Here is a 19,228-nt window from a genome sequence, read left to right as displayed (position 1 = left end):
CGGGTCTCATTTGTATCACCATGCTTCACTAGAAGCCCACTGGTGAATTCGGATACAAATGGTGCAGCAACTCCTTTATTTATTAAAATACATAGAATGGAATGGAATGGAATGGAATGGAATGGAATGGAATAGAATAGAATAGAATAGAATAGAATAGAATAGAATAGAATAGAATAGAATAGAATAGAATAGAATAGAATAACAGAGTTGGAAGGGACCTTGGAAGTCTTCTAGTCCAACCCCCTGCCCAGGCAGGAAACCCTACACCACATGTATAGATACAGTATGTATGTATTTATATCAGTGTTTTTCAATCTTGGTAACATTAAGATAAGGGCAAGCTGGATGGGGAATTCCGGGAGTTGAAATCCACACATCTTAAAATTGCCAAGGTTGGAAAAATACCAATTTAAAGGACTTCTGCTATGGCTGCCCAACTGGCAAAAAGCGTTGCAACTCTTATAGAATTGTAACGTCCCCAACGGTAAAAGAAATCCAAATTCAACCACAACGAAACCCACCACCAACATAGACGTTCATTTATATTCATCTAATCCAGTGTTTCTCAACCTTGGTAGCTTGAAGATGGGTGGACTTCAACTCCCAGAATCCCCCAGCCAGCGTTGCTGGCTGGGGGATTCTGGGAGTTGAAGTCCACCCATCTTCAAGCAACCAAGGTTGAGAAACACTGATTTCTAATCGAAGACGCTGTGAAGGCTTAAACAAGCTGTCGGGGGAGTGGGGGGGGCGGAATCTGTCTCCCGCGTCTTGCCCCGTCAAGCTCTTCCCAAGTAGGGAGGACTAGAAAGCCCATCACTCCACTCCGCTCCCGAGGCAACATGTCAGTACAAGTCGGAAGACCCGGTCGCGCCCCTTGAAGCAAGTCGGTTGTCCCAGACTGGAGGGGAAAGAGAGACCAAGGAGCAGAGAGAGAGAGCGCGCGCGCGCGGGAGGGGGGGCTATCTCCCCGCTGCCCGCCGCTCTCGCTCCCGCCTGAGGTAAGAGCGCGCCGCCGCCGCCATTGGCCCAGTTCGGGCGCAGCAGGGCGCAGCCGGGCGCGTTGGCGGGAGCGGCCTCGCCTCGCGCTCGGGGGCGGCGCGCGCTGAAAGTGGGAGGGGTTCGCGCGTGCGCGGGGCCGGCGAAGGTGGGGCCGCCGACGGACTGACTGACGGACACCGGGGCGACAGACAGGAAGACGGGCAAGGAAGGCGCGCGGGGCTCTTCCATCCTTTCGAGCGGGCGGCGGCAGCAGCAGCGGCCGCTGCTGCGGGGCTGCCCGGAGCCACTCCTCGCCGTCGACTGGACGCCTCGCCGGCGGGAGAAGCCACAACCCGGGTAAACGAGGCGGGAGGAGGAGGGGGAAGAAGGGGGGTTTTTTTGGGGGTGGGTGGGAAGTGAGGGGGGGGAATTGCCCGCTGCCTCCCCTGCCAGGCCTGAGGGCTTCTCGGTGGCGAGGCCGACCTCCTGCTTAGGGCGCCTTCCCGGCCACCCTGGGCGAGGCCGCCCTTATAATCCCCAAGGTGGCGTGGAGGCGGCCCCGCGTTCCTCCGGAGCTTTGGCGGGCGTTTTGGGGGGTTATGTGACGGCTGGGCACATTGTTGCGCGGACTCCGAGGGGGCAACGCGGCTTGCCGTGGCATTTGCTGCTCTTCTCGGGTGGGGAAAGGCGGGGAGGGCGCTTACCTGGGACGGGACGGTAAGGGAATGGTGGCCGCTGCCCTTTCTGAAAGAGCTGCCTGAAGTGAGTCTTTAAAAGCCAACGCTTCGGCAAACGGCGTTTCTTTGTATTTTTTTTTCCCCCTCCCCTCTGTTTTCGTTTCAAAAGTATTTGCCGGGATTCCTGGGAGAAGTTCACTATGGAGATGCAGTAGTTTGACTGGGAATACCTGTTTACCTTGAATAGGTGAGGCTGGTGGAGGTATAATGTTTCCTCTAAGGTCCCAGGCTCTTCGTGAGGCCTGTCTCTGCCTAAGAGAGGTTTTCTTTCTGCCTTGTTGTATTGCACAAAGTTAGGCTTGGCCTTTTGTTTTCCCTTCCACTTGGGTTGTTATTGCCTTTGAATACTCTATGCACAGCATACGCCATAGTTTACTCTTAACTTTTTCATAGCTGCTACTTTCCTGATCCTGCTGTCTGTCTATGGCAGTTTCCTTCCTTTCCTTAAAGTCACATGATGGACCTGAGTCTGTTGTTGTCATCACAAGCAACTTAAAGTCCATCTGGAATGCTTATACTTTTGCCTTCGGGTAACAGGGAAAATTAAATATAATGATGTCTCATAAAGTTCAAATTAAGTTGAACAAATAGTTAATTTGTGTGCAGCTTCCTGTAGTGGGTTTCAGACCAGAAGCACGAGACCTTGTTACCACTTGCTTCACAGTTGTTTGCACTGTTTGTTTTCACATTTTTAAAATGTTTTCTCCTTGGAAACAAGTCTTGTTGCATGAAAGATGTAAGACTTAGCAGTTTAATCAAGTATTACTTCTTTTGGACTTCCTTGGACAGCTTTGAAGACTTTCTCAACTTGTAGTTTTGTCCTCCTTGGAAAATTGTTTTGCTGTTGATTGATAATGTTAAAGAGTCAAATGTATTGCCCCCAGAGTTATTTCAGACTGTAATGCAAGTACATGAATATGGACTAGAAGAAAGTATATAATAAAGTATATAATATTGTACTCTGCCCTTACAAATGAGAAGCTGTCTGGTGTCGAATATTGTGAGTTTGCTTGAAAGCCAGGAATAATCTGGTAGCATATGTTAGTTATGTGCAGTTTCAGGAGAACTAGGTGCCATAAATATAAAATTCCTTTGGAACTTAAAGAATTCTAGTTGGCAATCTAATGGACAATCTTGGTTTGTTTTTAGAAATACTCAACCTACTTTTTAGAATTCTCAGCTGTTCCAAACAAGGTACCGTATCCATAAATTTACTGAAGACCTGATAAGGCAGTGGCATGAATTTTTTGGGAAAAAAACATGCATCATAATAGGAGCTGGTATATAATACTGATTGACTCAGTGTAATAATTATACAGATAGTAATTTTGATTAAAACAGTTGTCAGTAATTGACATTATATATAGCAAATATAACCCACATGGTTGTCACACTCTTTGTTTTGAATTAATTTAGTGATGTGTAGATGAAGCAAAGGGAACATTTGTGAAAAATTAGAGAGGATATATTATGTAAGGAAAGATAGATCTTCCACATGTTCCCTTTGAGGGAAATAAGAGATTCAGTCACCCCGTAGAATTGTTATTTTTGTCCTGTTCTGTTATCAAGCAAAGAAAAGCCAATATTTGTTGAGGAAAGCTAAAATGGATTACGTAATGCTAAATTCTATACCTCCAGTATTCATTGTCTCAAAGAAAATGGTTGAATTTTAGGTCTTCATTTTATTGATTATTGACTGCTGTGCTCACTTAAAATTATTGCTTCTTGTAAAATGTAAAGCTGCTATCTATAGTAAAATAATTTACAAAACTCTTCATCTACTTTTTAAAAAGCCAGTTAACTGGGTAACATTCCTTTTCTAAAGGAATGAAAAAATTAATGAGGGTACTTTTGAAAACTTAAAATCATTACTGAATAAGTTTATCCATCTCTTCTCCCATGTATTTATTTCCTAATCTGATAAATTTTGTACCTCTTAAAAACACTTTAACCAAACTTACCAGGCTTAACACATTGTAAGCCGCCCTGAGTCTCCGGAGAAGGGCGGCATATAAATCAAATTAAAAAAAAAACAAAAAAACTACAGACCTAGTAAGTATTCACATGAACTTCAGAGTGATGATTACAACAGATATATTTTAAATATTAAGCTGAATAAAACAGACTTTTATACTTTTTATGGAATTGATTTATATCTGGAATCTAGAGGATTTGGCTATCTTCAGGTTTTTAAAAAATCTTTTCCAGTAAAATTGACACTTTTGCATGTTCCTTTTCAGAGTGAACTTGCACATTGTCATGCTACACAATTTTAAAAAATGGTTTAGGATGCAACTAAAGCAAACCCCAGAGTACGTTTAAAAGAAAATTATTAGATCAGTTTTGTTGGCACACTTGGTGGTTAATGCAAATCTTATCCATGCGTGTGACCACCAGAGTGACCTCAAGCCAATCATGCTAACTTGAATTTCATAGAACAACTAGGAAAATAAGATATAATCCTGTACAGATAATCCTTAATTTACAATAGTTCATTTAGTGACCCTTCAAAGTTACATCGGCACTGAAAAGAGTGGCTTATTTTTCACAGACCATTGCAGCAATCCCATGGTCACATGATCAGAATTCTTGGCAACTGAGTCATATTCATGATGGTTGCAATGTCCCAGGGTCATGTGATCACCTTTTTCAACCTGAGCAAGCAACATCAATAGGGACGCGAGATTCACTGAACCATGTCACTAACTTAACACCTGCAGTGATTCACTTAACAACTGGGGCAGGAGAGGTCATAAAATGGGGCAGTAATCAATTAACAAATGTTTCATTTAACAACAGAAATTGTAGTCATAAGTGAAGGACTAACTGTATATATTGTCCTGAATTTTCTTAAAAGTTGGGGTAGAATCCAAATGTGAGTTGAGACTTTTTGTGTAACGATTACATTACTTTCAATCTTGCCTATCTTGAAAGCAATTTAACTAGATGCAAGCAATGGCAGTTTTAAATCGTAAATAAGTATATACTGGATATTGTTTGCTTTACTGTAGTTATAACTGGGTAGATGCAAAGGACTATGGGAAATATTAATTGATTTGTTTGGTTCTGTTCATATAAATTCTGTTACTAACAATTGCCTCCAGGTGGCATATAAGTTGAATGAATAAATAAATAAAGCAATAAGTATTAATTACAAATATTGTAAAACATTTCAATTCAAACATTCCATGAAATGTCCAATGTGTGCATGGATTGGCAGCAACACATCCCTGGTGGTTAGTAAGGCTCAACAGAGACTTAATTTCCTTAGAGTCCTGTGGAAAAATCAGGTGGAACAATGGCTGATGACCACTTTCTGTCGGTCTACAATAGAAAGTATCCTTACATACTATATAACAGTATGGTATGCTGGTTCGACAGGAAGGCACTACAGAGTGATTACTTTGGCACAAGAAACCATTGGTTGCCCTCTAACACCACTGGATGACATCGCCAGGTCTCGTTGTTTCAGCAGAATAAGGAAGATACTTAGGAACGATTCACATTCTGGTCAATGTCTTTTCTCACTTTTACCATTGGGCAGAAGACACAGAAGTATAGCTACCCGGACAAATAGGCTTAAAAACAGCTTTTATCCATGGGCTGTCAGACTCCTAAATACAACTACAATCACTCCATGCATACATGGAAACATATGACTAGTTTCTCCCTAATTACTTGTATAAGAACTATTTTCTATATTATTCATGTTGTTTTGTATTTTGTTATGGATTGCGCCAGTAGAGGCTAAGTCAATTTTGTTGTATATATATATACAATGACAATAAAGGTGGTTATTATTATTATTACTATTTACTTTATTCATTAAACATGAAAGTCAACTGAACATTCAAAAATGCATCACAAATACCATTGACTGGTGCTAATGGTTAATATGGGTTGCTGCCAGTGTCCTAGTATTATTATTATTATTTATTGGTTAATCTTTAGTGAGATTCACAGCCTTTGAGGCTGGTTAATAGCTCAGCAGCTCGAGTCCTAACCAAGGACCTAGGAACTGTTAAGGTATCGTCGGAGGATGTAAGCTGTTCCGTATTATTATTATTATTATTATGTACCACTTGGTTGACTTAATGACCACATGACAATTACTTTGACAGATTTATGTTTCATATTTAGAGTATTTGTGTAGATAAGTAGGATAATCTTTGCAAGGCAGAATTGGTATATGAAAGAAACTTTTATTCTTTTGCTAATTACTTTTTTATCTGCACTTACTTCCTCACAATCTTTAACCCATTGTTTCAGCAATTGTAATTCTGTATTTTGCCATGCAGAATTGATGGACAGGGGAACCTGTCCTGTAGAGATCTGGATTTGGCCTTTTTGCTGTATATGTGCATGAGAATGTGCATTTAGTTAGGAGCTTCATATTTTGCAAGTTTAATTTTCTTTGAGGCCAGTTATATTCAACTGTACAAAATTAAGAGTTTGTCCATATCTGGTAAAATATGTTTCTAATAAAATGAAACACTTAAGATGGTATAGTTTATATTTATTAATATTTATAATATGTTTCTTGAACATTAGGCATTTTTGTATAGATTCACTAACATGGGAGTACAGCCCGGGTTTGAGACCCAAGCTCCATCCATCATTACGTGCTCCCATTACTTGCCCCAGCTCTAGTCCACCTAGCGGTCTGAAAACATGCAAATGCAAGTAGATTAATAGGTACCACTTTGATAGAAAAGTAACAGTGTTCCATGTGCCTTTTACATATAGCCACGCTTGCCACATGACCACGGAAATTGTTTTTGCACAACGCTGGCTCTCTTGGCCAAGAAACAGAGATGAGCACCGTGCCCTAGAATCAAGCACAACTGACAGCAAAACTGTTACCTTTTTTTTTTTTACTAGAAAAAACAGCTTTCCTCCTACCTAGAAACCTTCCATATATGTTGGATACGACCCAGTATTCACAATAGCAAGCAAAAGGCTAGAGAATTATAGAATATTTAATGGTCTGAAGATAGTATATTGTGGGGACCTTTATGACAGTCTCTTAAATTCTGCATTTAATTGGGTATATTTTTCTCTTTCTCCCTTGCCTTTTGCTTCCCTTCTTTCCTCAGCTATTTGCAAAGCTTCTTCAGACAGCCATTTTGCTTTCTTGCATTTCTTTTTCTTTGGGATGGTTTTAGTTGCTACCTCTTGTACAATGTTGTGAACCTCCGTCCATAGTTCTTCAGGCACTCTGTCTATCAGATCTAATTCCTTAAATCTATTTGTCACCTCTACTGTATATTCATCAGATATATGATTTAGTTCATACCTGAGTGGTCTAGTGCTTTTCCCTACTTTCTTCAATTTAAGCCTAAATTTTGCAATGAGAAGCTCATGATCTGAGCCACAGTCAGCTCCTGGTCTTGTTTTTACTGACTGTATAGAGCTTCTCCATCTATGGCTGCAGAGCACATAGCCAATCTGATTTCTGTGTTGACCATCTAGTGATGTCCATGTGTAGAGTCGTCTCTTGGGTTGTTGGAAAAGAGTGTTTGCTATGACCATTGTATTATCTTGACAAAATTCTTTCAGCCTGTGCCTTGCTTCATTTTGTTCTCCAAGGCCAAACTTGCATGTTATTCCAGTTATCTTTTGGCTTCCTACTTTAGCATTCCAATCCCCATGATGATAAGAACATCATTTTATGGTGTTAACTCTATAAAGTGCTATAGGGCTTCATAGAACCCGTCAATTTCATCCTCTTCAGCACCAGTGGTTGGGGCATAGACTTGGGTTACTGTGATATTGAATGATTTGCCTTGGATTCGAACTGAGATCATTCTGTCATTTGGGGGATTGTGTCCCAATATTGCTTTTCCTACTCTTTATTGATTATGAAGGCTACTCCATTTCTTCTGAGGGATTCTTGCCCACGGTAGTATACCTGATGGTCTTCTGAATTAAATTCACCCATTCCTGTCCATTTTAGTTCTCTGATTCCTAAGATGTCGATGTTCAGTCTTGTCATCTCTTGTTTGACCACGTCCAGCTTGCCTTGATTCCATGGATCTTACATTCCGGGTTCCTATGGAGAAAAAATCTTTACAGCATCAGACTTTCCTTTCACCACCAGATACATCCGCAGCTGAGTGTCCTTTCGGCTTTGGCCCAGTCGCTTCACTCTTTCTGGTGCTACTAGTACTAGCCCTCTGCTCTTCCCCAGTAGCATACTGGATACCTTCCGACCTGAGGGGCTCATCTTCTGGCATCATATCTTTTTTCCTTTTGGTATTGTCCATGGGGTTTTCATGGTAAAGATACTGGAATGGGTTGCCATTTCAGTATCTTTGGATCATGTTTTGTCAGAACTCTCTGCTATGACCTGTCCCTCTTGAGTGACCCTGCATGGCATAGCTCATAGCTTCACTGAGCTATGCAAGCCCGTTTGCCACGACAAGGCAGTAATCCATGAAGGAATAATAGATTGTAGATTTATAATAAATATCCTTTAGTTTTAGTATTGATTTGTGGCCACAAATGAGCCATATGACCAAACTTCTAATCTTCTTCCCACTGTTATTTTTCTTCTTATAGAAATTAAATATAATCCTCTCCCAAGTTGTTAATGGTGTTCAATGGCAAAAGAACCATAGTTTTTTGTTTTTTTTAAAATGGATATTCTTTTTATCCAGAATTGCTGGCAAATATTTTCTGAGTGATAAAAGGACTAACCTGCTTTATTCAGTGAGAGATTGATAGTATTCCATTCATGCATAACAGTTGGGTATAAATACATTACAAAATGTTGATTTGCCACAAAATGTAATGGAATTATAGGAGCAGGGAAATATAATGACATTGGAATATAAAGCAGATGAGTAGTAGAAAGGATATTTGTTATGAGAATATCAATTTCAGCAGGAGGCATACCTTATTTAATTCCATTACATTTGCTTAATATAATTATATTTATTAATGTATATTTGAATAGCTCTATGTGATTTACAAAGCTACATATATAATATACAGAATTCAGAAATCACTCTAATATTAAAAATAAGTGCTTAAAACTCGGGAAGGCAGGAATATTAGATATGTTTGCTCTCTTGGGTTGTTTATAAAAATAATAAATAAAAAATTTCAAGTAAGTCCAAAATTGAAATAAGAGGAAGACAGATATATCAGCAATATAGTAGTAATATATTTTGTTGTGTGTTAATATATCTATGGCAGGACGTACAAAACATGCTCCATTGAAAACTGAATTTACCAAGAAGACTTTGTGACAATCCTGCAATTATTTAAGGCCTAAGCTTTGTAAGGCTTTATACACCTAAACAATGATTTGAATTTGGAAAGCAACTGGCAACCAGTGTAAATGTTTCAGCATAGGAGTTTTTTGGTGGTGCCACTCCCACTGTATAAACTGCATGCTTCATTTTGGAACAGTCTCAATTCTGTAACAATTTGGAGGACAGTCAAACAATACAGGATGTTGCAATAATCTACACCTGATGTTACTGGCACTGGTATCACTGAAACCAAGTCTCTCTTCAAGTATAAACACAACTATCACAGTAGTGGAAGCTCATGAAAATCTTCACTTGCTACTGTTATCCAGTAATTTATATGTTTATATAATTTAGGAGAATCCTTGACTATGAACTTGTTCCTCATTCAAAATAGATTATATCTCATAGAGTAAGAGATAATTTTGTAGTTGTACTGTATTGCAACAAAATTGGAAAGTTTTATTTATTCTCTTTCCACTCCTTCCCTCCCTTCCTCCCTGTTCCTTCCAATAATTCAACAATCTCTTGTCAAATTCTATCATTGTGAAGTATACCGTATTCTATACTGTCTTGAGGACCCATGAAGTAGATTTAAATACATTTTGCTTGCTGGTTGGGATCTGGCATTAGTTTTTATGTTCTTTGTAAAACTTTGCATATAAATTTATTTTAAAAATATACAGTATCACCTGACACTAAAAGCTTTACTTACATTTTGGTTCAGCTATCTGATGTGTTTAAATGAGCTGCCTTCTGCAGCTGATATGTGATCCTGGGAAAAGGCATGTTTGGCTGCAAATGTTTCTGACAGCTGCTATTGTACATGTGTGCCCTTGTTACTATGAATCACATGTTTCCCTTTGAATCGGGATCATTGCAATACCCTACTTCATATTTTAGCTTCTGAAACAATAATGCTAAGCATGTATAGGCTGATACATTCCTTTAATTTAGGAACTATAGGTGAATAATCAGTTATAATTTCTGCACTTCTAGATATGGCTCGTGGACAACAGAAAATCCAGTCACAACAGAAAAATGCCAAAAAGCAAGCTGGACAGAAAAAGAAACAAGGCCATGATCAGAAGGCTGCAGCTAAAGCTGCTTTAATATATACATGCACCGTCTGTAGGGTAAGAGGCTCTGAAACAAAATACTGGGCAATGTTTCTAGATTTTAAATCAGGAGTATGAAGTATAGCAAGGCAACATCCTTCTATGTGAAAGTTTGTATTGTATACATAATGGGTAAGGAAATTTTGCCTTAGAGCTGTTTTCCCTTAAAAGTAATATATTGGGGAAGCTTCTTTCAGAAGGTAAGATAGCTGGAGTTTCCAAATAAGAACTATATATTATTTGATCAATATATGATTACATTGATTAAATAAAATTATTAATATGGGACTTCCAAAATTATGTGCAATGAACATGAAATTAGAAGAAACATGTTAGTTAAAATATGTAATATAGGTAGTCCGCGCTTTATGACCATCAGTTTAGTGGCCATTCAAAGTTATAATAGCACTGAAAAAAGTGACTTACAGCCAGTCCTTGTACTTATGAATGTTGCATGATGTTGCAGCATCCTTGTTGTCATCTGATCACCATTTTTGACCTTCCCAGCTGGCTTCCTTGATTCTAATCAAGGTTGGATAACCTCACCAGGTGTTTTAATCTAGAAACTCTACCTAATCCAGAGAGCATGGATATTTATAGAAGTTATTATCCTTCCAATTTAAACATTATTGATTTGATAGGGGTAATGATAGAAACTTCAGTTTGTCAAAGGTTGAGTTATTGATTCCTAGTTAATATTTATTTTTGTCGTCAGAAGATAGTAAAATGTTTCCCTTTGATGTCATATTAGGATTTCAAGAAGATTAAGCAATTCTAAATAATTTATCAGGAAAACTATATATGTATTTCATTAAATAAATTTTATTATAGTTCTCTGATGCCCAACACTAAAAATATGCGGAATTGAATTGTTTGATTTTAATAAGGAATGTCAACTAAATATAAAAGGAAGGGTACATGGAAAGGCACTATTATGTGACCAAATTTGTAAGAGAATTAAAGTTGAACATGGGTGAATATGTTAAAAAGGGGAAATTAAATGAGGACAGAGAGGGTAATATTCCAAAGCCCATTGACTACGGATTGAGTCAAAGAAGCTAAAGGAATGTGGCAGATCTTAAGGATACAGGAAGAAGAAACTGTCCTTGATTCCGTATGAACAGTTGTGTTGCTTTGTTCTCTCCTTAATCAGACACAGATGCCAGATCCCAAGACCTTCAAGCAGCACTTTGAGAGCAAGCATCCCAAAACCCCACTTCCTCCAGAATTAGCTGATGTTCAGGCATAAAGTTCACTGGTAATTTTGTACAATTTAAATTTTGAATTAATTGATCATAAATCCTAAATAATTTTGTCCCATTTATATTTCATTTGTTGTATTTCTGAAGGGTATGAAAATGGAGAGATAACTTTAATATAAAATCAACTGCTACTTGAGCTTTTTCAGGAAGGGGGGAATCTGTTGTATTTACAACTTAACTTGTGTAGCTAGGCTATTTTTTATCACCAGGCCTATTTGCAAAACTGCAAAAAATAGCTGAAAGGATATGTTTATAATGTTCTCATTTTGATTTAGCCAGTTCTGTTAACAATTGTTTGTGATGGTTAATTTTAAAATTGGATGACATTAAATCAGTGTTTTTCAAATTTGGCAACTTTAAGATGTATGGACTTCAACTCCCAGTAGTGAGAAATTCTGAGAATTGACGTCTGCACATCTTAAAGTTGTCAAGTTTGAAAAAGACTGCATTAAATTATTGCATACTATTAATAAGATAATGACAGCAGTTCAATTAATGAATTTACTCTTGTGTTTCAGGTGAATTCATGGAATCTATTGACTCTTCTATTGTCAGACATTACATAACAAATCTGCAGCTGCTTTTCTAACAAACTGTTGATCAGCAAAAAAAATGAAGGGGCTATAGAAACATTCATATTTTTATGCTGTTCCTCTTGGGCTTCATGTAAAGACAACTCTGTGTAATTGTACAGTTGAAATCTGGAAATTGGTTCATCCTAAAAAAATTTTTACAGTTGTAATTATATTGATGTTCATATTGTGTAAAATAACTCATTTAATAAAATAGTACTTTGATTTTACAATATCACAGGTCAAATGCTTGTAGAAATTCTATTTCCATGTTTTATTTGCCTTATAAAACTTCAACAAGTGAACTTCTCACCCTGCCAAAAATTAGGTAGTTAGGGTAGATTCATTGTTGTTAATGAAGTCCATTAGAAACAAGGAAATAATTTCTCCATTCAATATGATACTTGCCTGAGCGCGATCATTTTCTTTAAAAAAACAAAACAAAACACTGCTTTTGACTGAAGACGTGTGCACTTTCAACTACTTAGGTTGGAGTGCCTATTCTGCCCAGCCATTGTGAAATTTCACTCTTTATGCATAGAGGCACTTATATCTTGGATTTATGCACTGGAGTCACCTGCAGTAGCAGTGAATCATTATACTAAATGGTGGGATATCAGAAGTATACTTGAACTGAACATTGTTTTTTTACATGATCTGAGTGGTTCAGACTATAGCAACATGAAATAACTGCTTTCTGTTGTGAAGGCCCACTGTGTAACTTCTCAATTGTACCTGTAAGAAGTGGGCCACTTGGCAACCTTTCATATGTAAAAATGACTACTGTAAATGTTTCCCTGTTTGAAAACAAAAATGGAAAAAGCTTATTTGATGGAATAGGATGGCATATGACGAGAGAAATAACGGCTTATTGATTTGATTAGTTGGAACTGATTACATATAGCAGCGTGGATGTTAAAATTTCAATACCAGGCAGTGTTGCATTATGTTACAGATTTCCAAACTATGTTTGAGCAGGATTCTGATCTCAGGTGCAGTCTATAGGTTCTGCCCCAGGTGCTTTTCACTCAAACAGATAATTTGTGACAGGTTAATTATGTTACTGGTTTGACACTGACAAGTAATATTAACCAAAGTTTGCTTTGTGCCTAGAACAGACGTCTTTGAAATCATTCTGTTAAGCCAGCAGACATAATACACATTTGATACATAAAGAAGAAAAAATTGTGATCTGTTTGTTTACTAATCTGATATGTCTGTTAAGTTGATGCTATTTTCATTACCCTGGGGTAAACAATACCAGTTACATTGCTTACTTGCACTTGTACACCTGACATTGGAATAAAGCTCTTGCTTCGTTTTCTTTTCTTACCTAATAAAATGTCCTCATTGTAAAATGACAACGGGGGTCCCACAGGCAAGAAACCTGCCTTTCAAACCAATAAGAGGTACTGAAAAGTTGGAATGGAACACCGTTTTAAAAATAATTTGAGAGGTTATATGTTCACTAATTTTACTTTAGTTTGTTTAGGTGGAATTCCGGAAAGCTGCTTTCAGATAAATTCTGGCAGATACATGTAATATTTTTTCAGACTAGTTATCAACAAATAAAAAGGATGGGAACAAAAATTAGGTTCCTACTAGATTAGTACAACTGACCCACTTACGTTGCAGGCTGCATTTTTCTGAATTGCTGTTATAAGTAGCTTGTGTCTGTATACTGAGCAAGCTAAATCTTGATTTATACATTAAACTGCTAAAGATAAATTGTTTCTAACCAGTCAAAGGCCACAAGAAAATCCTGACATTTAACATGGGAATGAATTGGATGGGTTCGAACTATCCAGAATAAGAATCTTTTAATTCTCTGTGTTGATTAAAGGAATGGGTGTAAGGAATAAGTGAAAAAAATCCAGATCTTGTGGATAGAATTTGTAAATTCTGGATCAAAAGACACAATTGTGCATTGTAATGTGTCTGATTAAAATCTTTTAAAAAGCAAAAGTCGAAAATGTGATATTTCCTGCCTACCTAATGCAAGTGTCATTTCTTTAACCTTGATGCTAACTGAGCAGCTTTAGTTCTTTGTTTAGCACAAGGAATGGAAATAACAGCAAAAGTTTCATTCAATTTGCATGTGTCATTCATAGATAAAACCAAGATAAGATTAGAGAAAATATGCACAAGGACTTTGCTGTTATGAACATTGTGTATTGGTAGCAAGCCAGCATGCTTTTACGTAATTTGTTTAAACCATAATTCGTCATACTTAAAATGCACAAGATATAATGTGCCAAAATACACAATACAATAGTGTGTTTTCTTCCAGTGATATTGATCACAGTCCTATTTCAAAGGTTAGTTTGAATGTGGATATTCCAAAATAATTCTTTTGGACATATCTTTGAAAATGCTGCCTAACGTTAGGGATCTGAGTATTGGCAAAGAACCTTAGTAAAACATTTGGTTTAAATACTGGAATGCTAAATAAATGTCTAATAGTTCAGACTTGATTGTTACTGTTCTTGGAAAAATGTATCAGGCTACTTGAATTTCAAAACTGGATTATATCAAGTGAGACATTTTTCTTCAATCTGGCAGCATGTTATGTTTGGGGTTGTTGCTGTTACTTTACTTATGTCATGGTACAACTTTAGCATTAGAGTTGCAGAATTCTTGAGAAAGTGGGTGTGCGCGCAACATTTTAAAAAGTATGCATTTAAATACAGTCATTTACGGAATGGTTGAGTTTAAACTTTGGTCTTGTCTGAGTATGAACCAGAGTATTGTAAAGCAATAATTTTAAAAAAGGTGGTGGACCATACATATCCATGGGGGATTAAAATATTTTGAAACATGAATTTGATTTGTTTTAATTTGTACTTCAGGAAACTATAAAATCAAGAGAACATCCATGATTAACAACATTGTTACCTCTTAAATATATTCTTTCTCCTTGATTTCAATATTTTGTATATTAACATGAAAACCAGATTGCTTTCATGAAATATAAGTGCATGAGAAGAAGCTATTCCTTTTTTATGCCTTCACCAGTATCTTTTGGGAAAATTATGATTTTAAAAATTTACTGGCTGTACTTAGTATTACAGTAGAGGTAAGAAACTAGGCTCCATGTATCTTACAGGGCTTGTGCTAATGCAGGGTGTCAAACTTGCAGGGTCACAGCAGCGTCATGTGACTTATCGGGACTTTTTTCGCCTTCGCTAAAATGCGTGGGCGTGGCCAGTGCATGACGCATCTGGCCCACGGGTCGAGAGTTTGACAGCCCTGTGCTAGTGCTTGCAGCATGTTTCATGGAAGTGTTAGGACTGATCTGCCATAGTAGTCTCAATCTATGAGACCAAAAGGTGTGTCCAATAATGCAGCCTACAGGTAAATTTTTGCCACAGGTTGCTCTTCTAAATGTTTAATTTGAGAGCACTTTAGTTAAATATATGTTTACAGTAGTTCATTGATATATAACTGACCCCATCACCTTCCTATGCTGATGATCAAAAAAGTAATTTTCATACTTTATCCATGTTAATAGTTTCCCATAGGCCTGCTAAGATAATACGTGTACTGTACTGGGCAATTTTATATGAAAAAACAAGGTACTTCCGACTCTGTTAATAGCTCAGTACCAGTTTAAATCTGTGTTTTCCAGTTGTGTTAGTGTTTCGAAATTTAAGACTTCTCAGACAAAAATTACCTGCCTTAGGTATTCTGGGGAATGTAGTTCCAAGGACCTTTATTTAATACATACGGATTTAGCAGACTTAAGATTTAACTGATAGGAACTTTTGGCCTGAATTTCAAGCAATATATCACTGCCTGAACAAAGTTCAAAGCTAGTATAATGTTATCCAACACAACTGCATGGCAGTAGCCCAGCTGAGAGAACCATTTCCCTGCTGGGCCTAAGCACTACTGGCCACTATTGTTTAGCTGAGCAAGTCAGTTCCAATTACAAATGTCCCTGATGGTGGCATTTGTACATTGGGCATTTTTTCTGCCTCTCCCCTCTGATGATTGCTATTAACAGCAACAAGCCCAGATGTGTTTCGGGACAAAAAAACCGTTTCAACCCCTTTGGGCATCAATGAACATCCCTTTCCCCATTTGTTAAATCCAGGGCTTCTGTAACTATAGGGCACTATACTGGAGGAATCTGCAACAAGAAATCTTGAATAAATTCACACTAATTTGTAGTCTGCATATAACAATGCATTTTTATTCAGATGCCGTTTTTGCAATTGTATATGGACATTTATACATATACATTTATGTATATAGGCATTCAAAAGGGCCATTCTGAGAAATAAAAGCTGCTTTTATTTCTCAGAATGGCCCTTTTGAATTATTTGTTTTTCTGTTGATAGTAAAATGGGCTCATGATGGATAGATCAAATGCCTTAGACCAGATGTAATAGAATTGATGCATACTGAACTGGTCTTGAATTCAATTTTCTTTTGAGTATCTCAATAACCATAGCAAGGAAATTAGACCCCGGAGTCCTCAACCTGAAGATGCTATATAAATACCAGGAATGTGTAAACGTGATTACTAAGGAAGGAATGTGTACCTTTAATGGTAAGAAGCCACATTAGCCTATGGTGACAAATCAGGAGGAGTCGGGTAGCAATTTTTATTAAAAGACATTTTCATGAAGTGCATAAAGCATGTTAGTTGGAAAAGGTGCTATCGAGACTCCTTGGGGGTTTTTTGTAACTTTTTTTTGGGGGGAAATGTGAACTACTCATGGTGTGTGTGGAATCACTAGATGATGGTTTCCTGTGGGTTGTTAGGTTTCACCTCTAGTGTTTGCTGCTGCTTATGGAAGGCTTGTGATACAGGAACTAGAATTTTCCACCACAAATGGCTTTTTTTTTTTTTTTTTTTTTTTTTGCCAATTGAGTCATTTCGAAATAGAGTGAGGTGGCATCTCAACACTAACTCTACTTGGACTAGTTACCATCTCTCATAAGCTGTATGCTTGTAGACTTGGGATATTTGTGTGGGTTATGATTGACTCTCAGGACCAAGTGGTCTGCATTCTACTTGGCTGTAATCATTGCTACCCAAAATTTCAACTGCTGTGTGCTTTTCCTTAGAATGTTATATCTGTATTCTAGTGCAATTGTTTCATACTACTGAGGCAAATACAAAATGTATTACATATCCAGCCCTATTTAAATGTTAGGTCAAAAGCTAGTCTTCAAGTCCAGCTTAATTCCTGGTGACTTTATAGGTCACATCAGTGTGACTTTCTTCCTACCGTGTTGCTCCAAAAATAAAACCCTTGTCTTTTTTTTTTTTTTTTTTTTTGAACCCTGAAATAAATGCTTGGCCTTATTGCCATGCACTCAAAAGCCAGATTGGGTTTATTATCAGGGGATGTCTTATTTTGGGGAAAACAGGGTATACAGAAGTGTTTTGCTGCTGCCACCTTGCAAAAACTTGTTTTTGAACTCCCAGCCTAGTCTAGAGTTCTGGGACTTCCTGGTTAGCTCTCATCCAAATATTAATCAAATCTAATCCTGCTTAACTGATCAGCCAAAGTTGGTTAGTTGCTGCCACCTAGCTGAACTTTAAATCCATACACCTTCAAAAAAAAAAAAAAATCAGAAAAGGCAAAGAGGTGCTATACATGCTGTTCAATTGTCTGTTGACAATTAGCACCTACATTGAATAAATGGTTTTTTTTTTTCAAGGTTTTGGCCATCTTTGCAAAACCTGGTCGTCTTATCTTGAAGAATATTTAAATTAGGAATTGAAAAAAATGACAGACATATTACCTAATCATTCCTGTGCTATATAATAAACTATGTTAAATCCATGCTGTTTTTCATAATCTCAAACTTTCAGTGCAATGCATAAACAATCTCAACTGCCTAAAACTTGGAAAATTTGGGAAAGAAAAGAGGAAGGAAGATGGGAGTGTTTAATTGCTTAACTGAGTGAGCTAATACAATTAATATTCCAAGCTAATTGTAATCTTGGCGTGTTGGCCTATTTTTTAAAATTCACACAAGAATCAGAGTGAACCATAAGTAACTAAGGACATATTAAATAAATACTTCATTTTTAAAGGTGAAGTCTCCTACTATGTCACTTTTGGAGCGGGGTGAAATCCAGCAGGTTCTGACAGGTTCTGGAGAACCGGTAGCGGAAATTTTGAGCAGTTCGGAGAACTGGCAAATACCACCTCTGGCTGGCCCCAGAGTGGAGATTTTTCAATATCCTTCCCTCAGGAGTGGGGTGGAATGGAGATTTTGCAGTATCCCTTGCCTGCCATGCCCACCAAGCCACACCACGCCCCGAAGCCACACCACTCCCACCAAGCCACGCCCACAGAACAGGTAGTAAAATATTTGGATTTCACCACTGTTTTGGAGCAAGAGTAAAATGGTTTACTATTAACATCTTCCAGGGTGATTTTTCCTTTCTTGTCCTAAGATGCTTTTTTTGAAAGCCAACTAGACTTAGTTTTTTCCTTGAAGGCATTTCACTTCTCATTAATAAAGTCCAGTTGCCTTTTGAAAAAGCACCTTTGGGACAACCATGACCTGGGTCACTGAATCTCCATAGATATTTTTCCTTTCTTCTTTTTTTTAAACTACAGCCCTGATATTTCTTGATAGTCTCTAGTCTTGATCCTAACCAGACTCAACCGTATTTAGCTTTCTTAAATCAATTCTTTTAATGAAAAATAACTTTCTCTCTCACCAGGAAAAGCTTAGAATTTTCTCTCCTAATCTAGATTTTATTGACAAATGTAGACATGGAGGAAACCTTATAAAACATACTTAGTTATTGTAACTAAGACAAAAGGCTTTTTTTGGTAAAAATGGAGGGAAAAGGTACGATTAAATCAGATATAAAGCTAGAACAACCAATCTTTTCCTATTCCATGAAGTCACAGAGGTGGGCAGCCATATGAATTTGGTTAATAAATTACATTTCTTCCTATCTAACCTACAATCCACTGAGTTTCTTTTTAAAAAAATCTTGTATTTTGTGGACCAATTTCGCTTGAAATTGAAAAGCTTGCCTAAACTGTAAGATTTTTCTACCTTTTTATAAGCATTTTTTTAAAAAGTATCACGTATTTGAATTAAAGCAAATGTAACAATCAGTCATGCCATTTCATTTACAATAGGATGGACTAAAGATCTTGTTATAACATGTATAAAGCCTAAAATAATGATGCAAAATTAAGGCATTAAAATCTGTTTGATCAGTATTTCAAAGAGAAAATCTGGATTTGATACAGCAGTTCTTTTCAACAATTTTCCACTTTCTAATAGAAAGGATAATAAATCTAATGCTAAATCCCC

General features: G+C 37.4%; 1 protein-coding gene across 2 annotated transcripts; it reads left to right on the top strand.

The window, feature by feature from the left end:
* Nucleotides 1–903: 903 nt before the first annotated feature.
* ZNF706 (zinc finger protein 706) lies at nt 904–14,748 on the top strand. 2 transcript variants are annotated; one of them, XM_034422555.3, is made up of 5 exons: nt 1,135–1,338; nt 1,828–1,905; nt 9,974–10,110; nt 11,246–11,350; nt 11,873–14,748. In XM_034422555.3, the coding sequence occupies exons 3-4, from the start codon at nt 9,976–9,978 to the stop codon at nt 11,339–11,341; spliced, it is 231 nt and encodes a 76-aa protein (XP_034278446.1). In that variant the 5' UTR covers nt 1,135–1,338; nt 1,828–1,905; nt 9,974–9,975; the 3' UTR covers nt 11,342–11,350; nt 11,873–14,748. The 2 variants fall into 2 exon arrangements, with proteins under 2 accessions (XP_034278445.1, XP_034278446.1); XM_034422554.3 differs by lacking the exon at nt 1,828–1,905 and having other exon boundaries at nt 904–1,338.
* Nucleotides 14,749–19,228: the final 4,480 nt, after the last annotated feature.

The sequence above is a fragment of the Pantherophis guttatus genome, chromosome 3, assembly GCF_059756535.1.
Source record: "Pantherophis guttatus breed Tessera chromosome 3, ASM5975653v1, whole genome shotgun sequence".
Lineage (NCBI taxonomy): Eukaryota > Metazoa > Chordata > Lepidosauria > Squamata > Colubridae > Pantherophis > Pantherophis guttatus.
This window is presented reverse-complemented; position numbering and strand designations above follow the sequence as displayed.

Excerpts from the sequence above, each read along its gene's own strand:
- ZNF706 (XM_034422554.3), top strand. The coding sequence starts at position 9,976 with ATGGCTCGTGGACAACAGAAAATCCAGTCACAACAGAAAAATGCCAAA. Across the intron at positions 10,111-11,245 it reads ATACATGCACCGTCTGTAGG|ACACAGATGCCAGATCCCAA; the intron begins GTAAGAGGCTCT and ends CTCCTTAATCAG.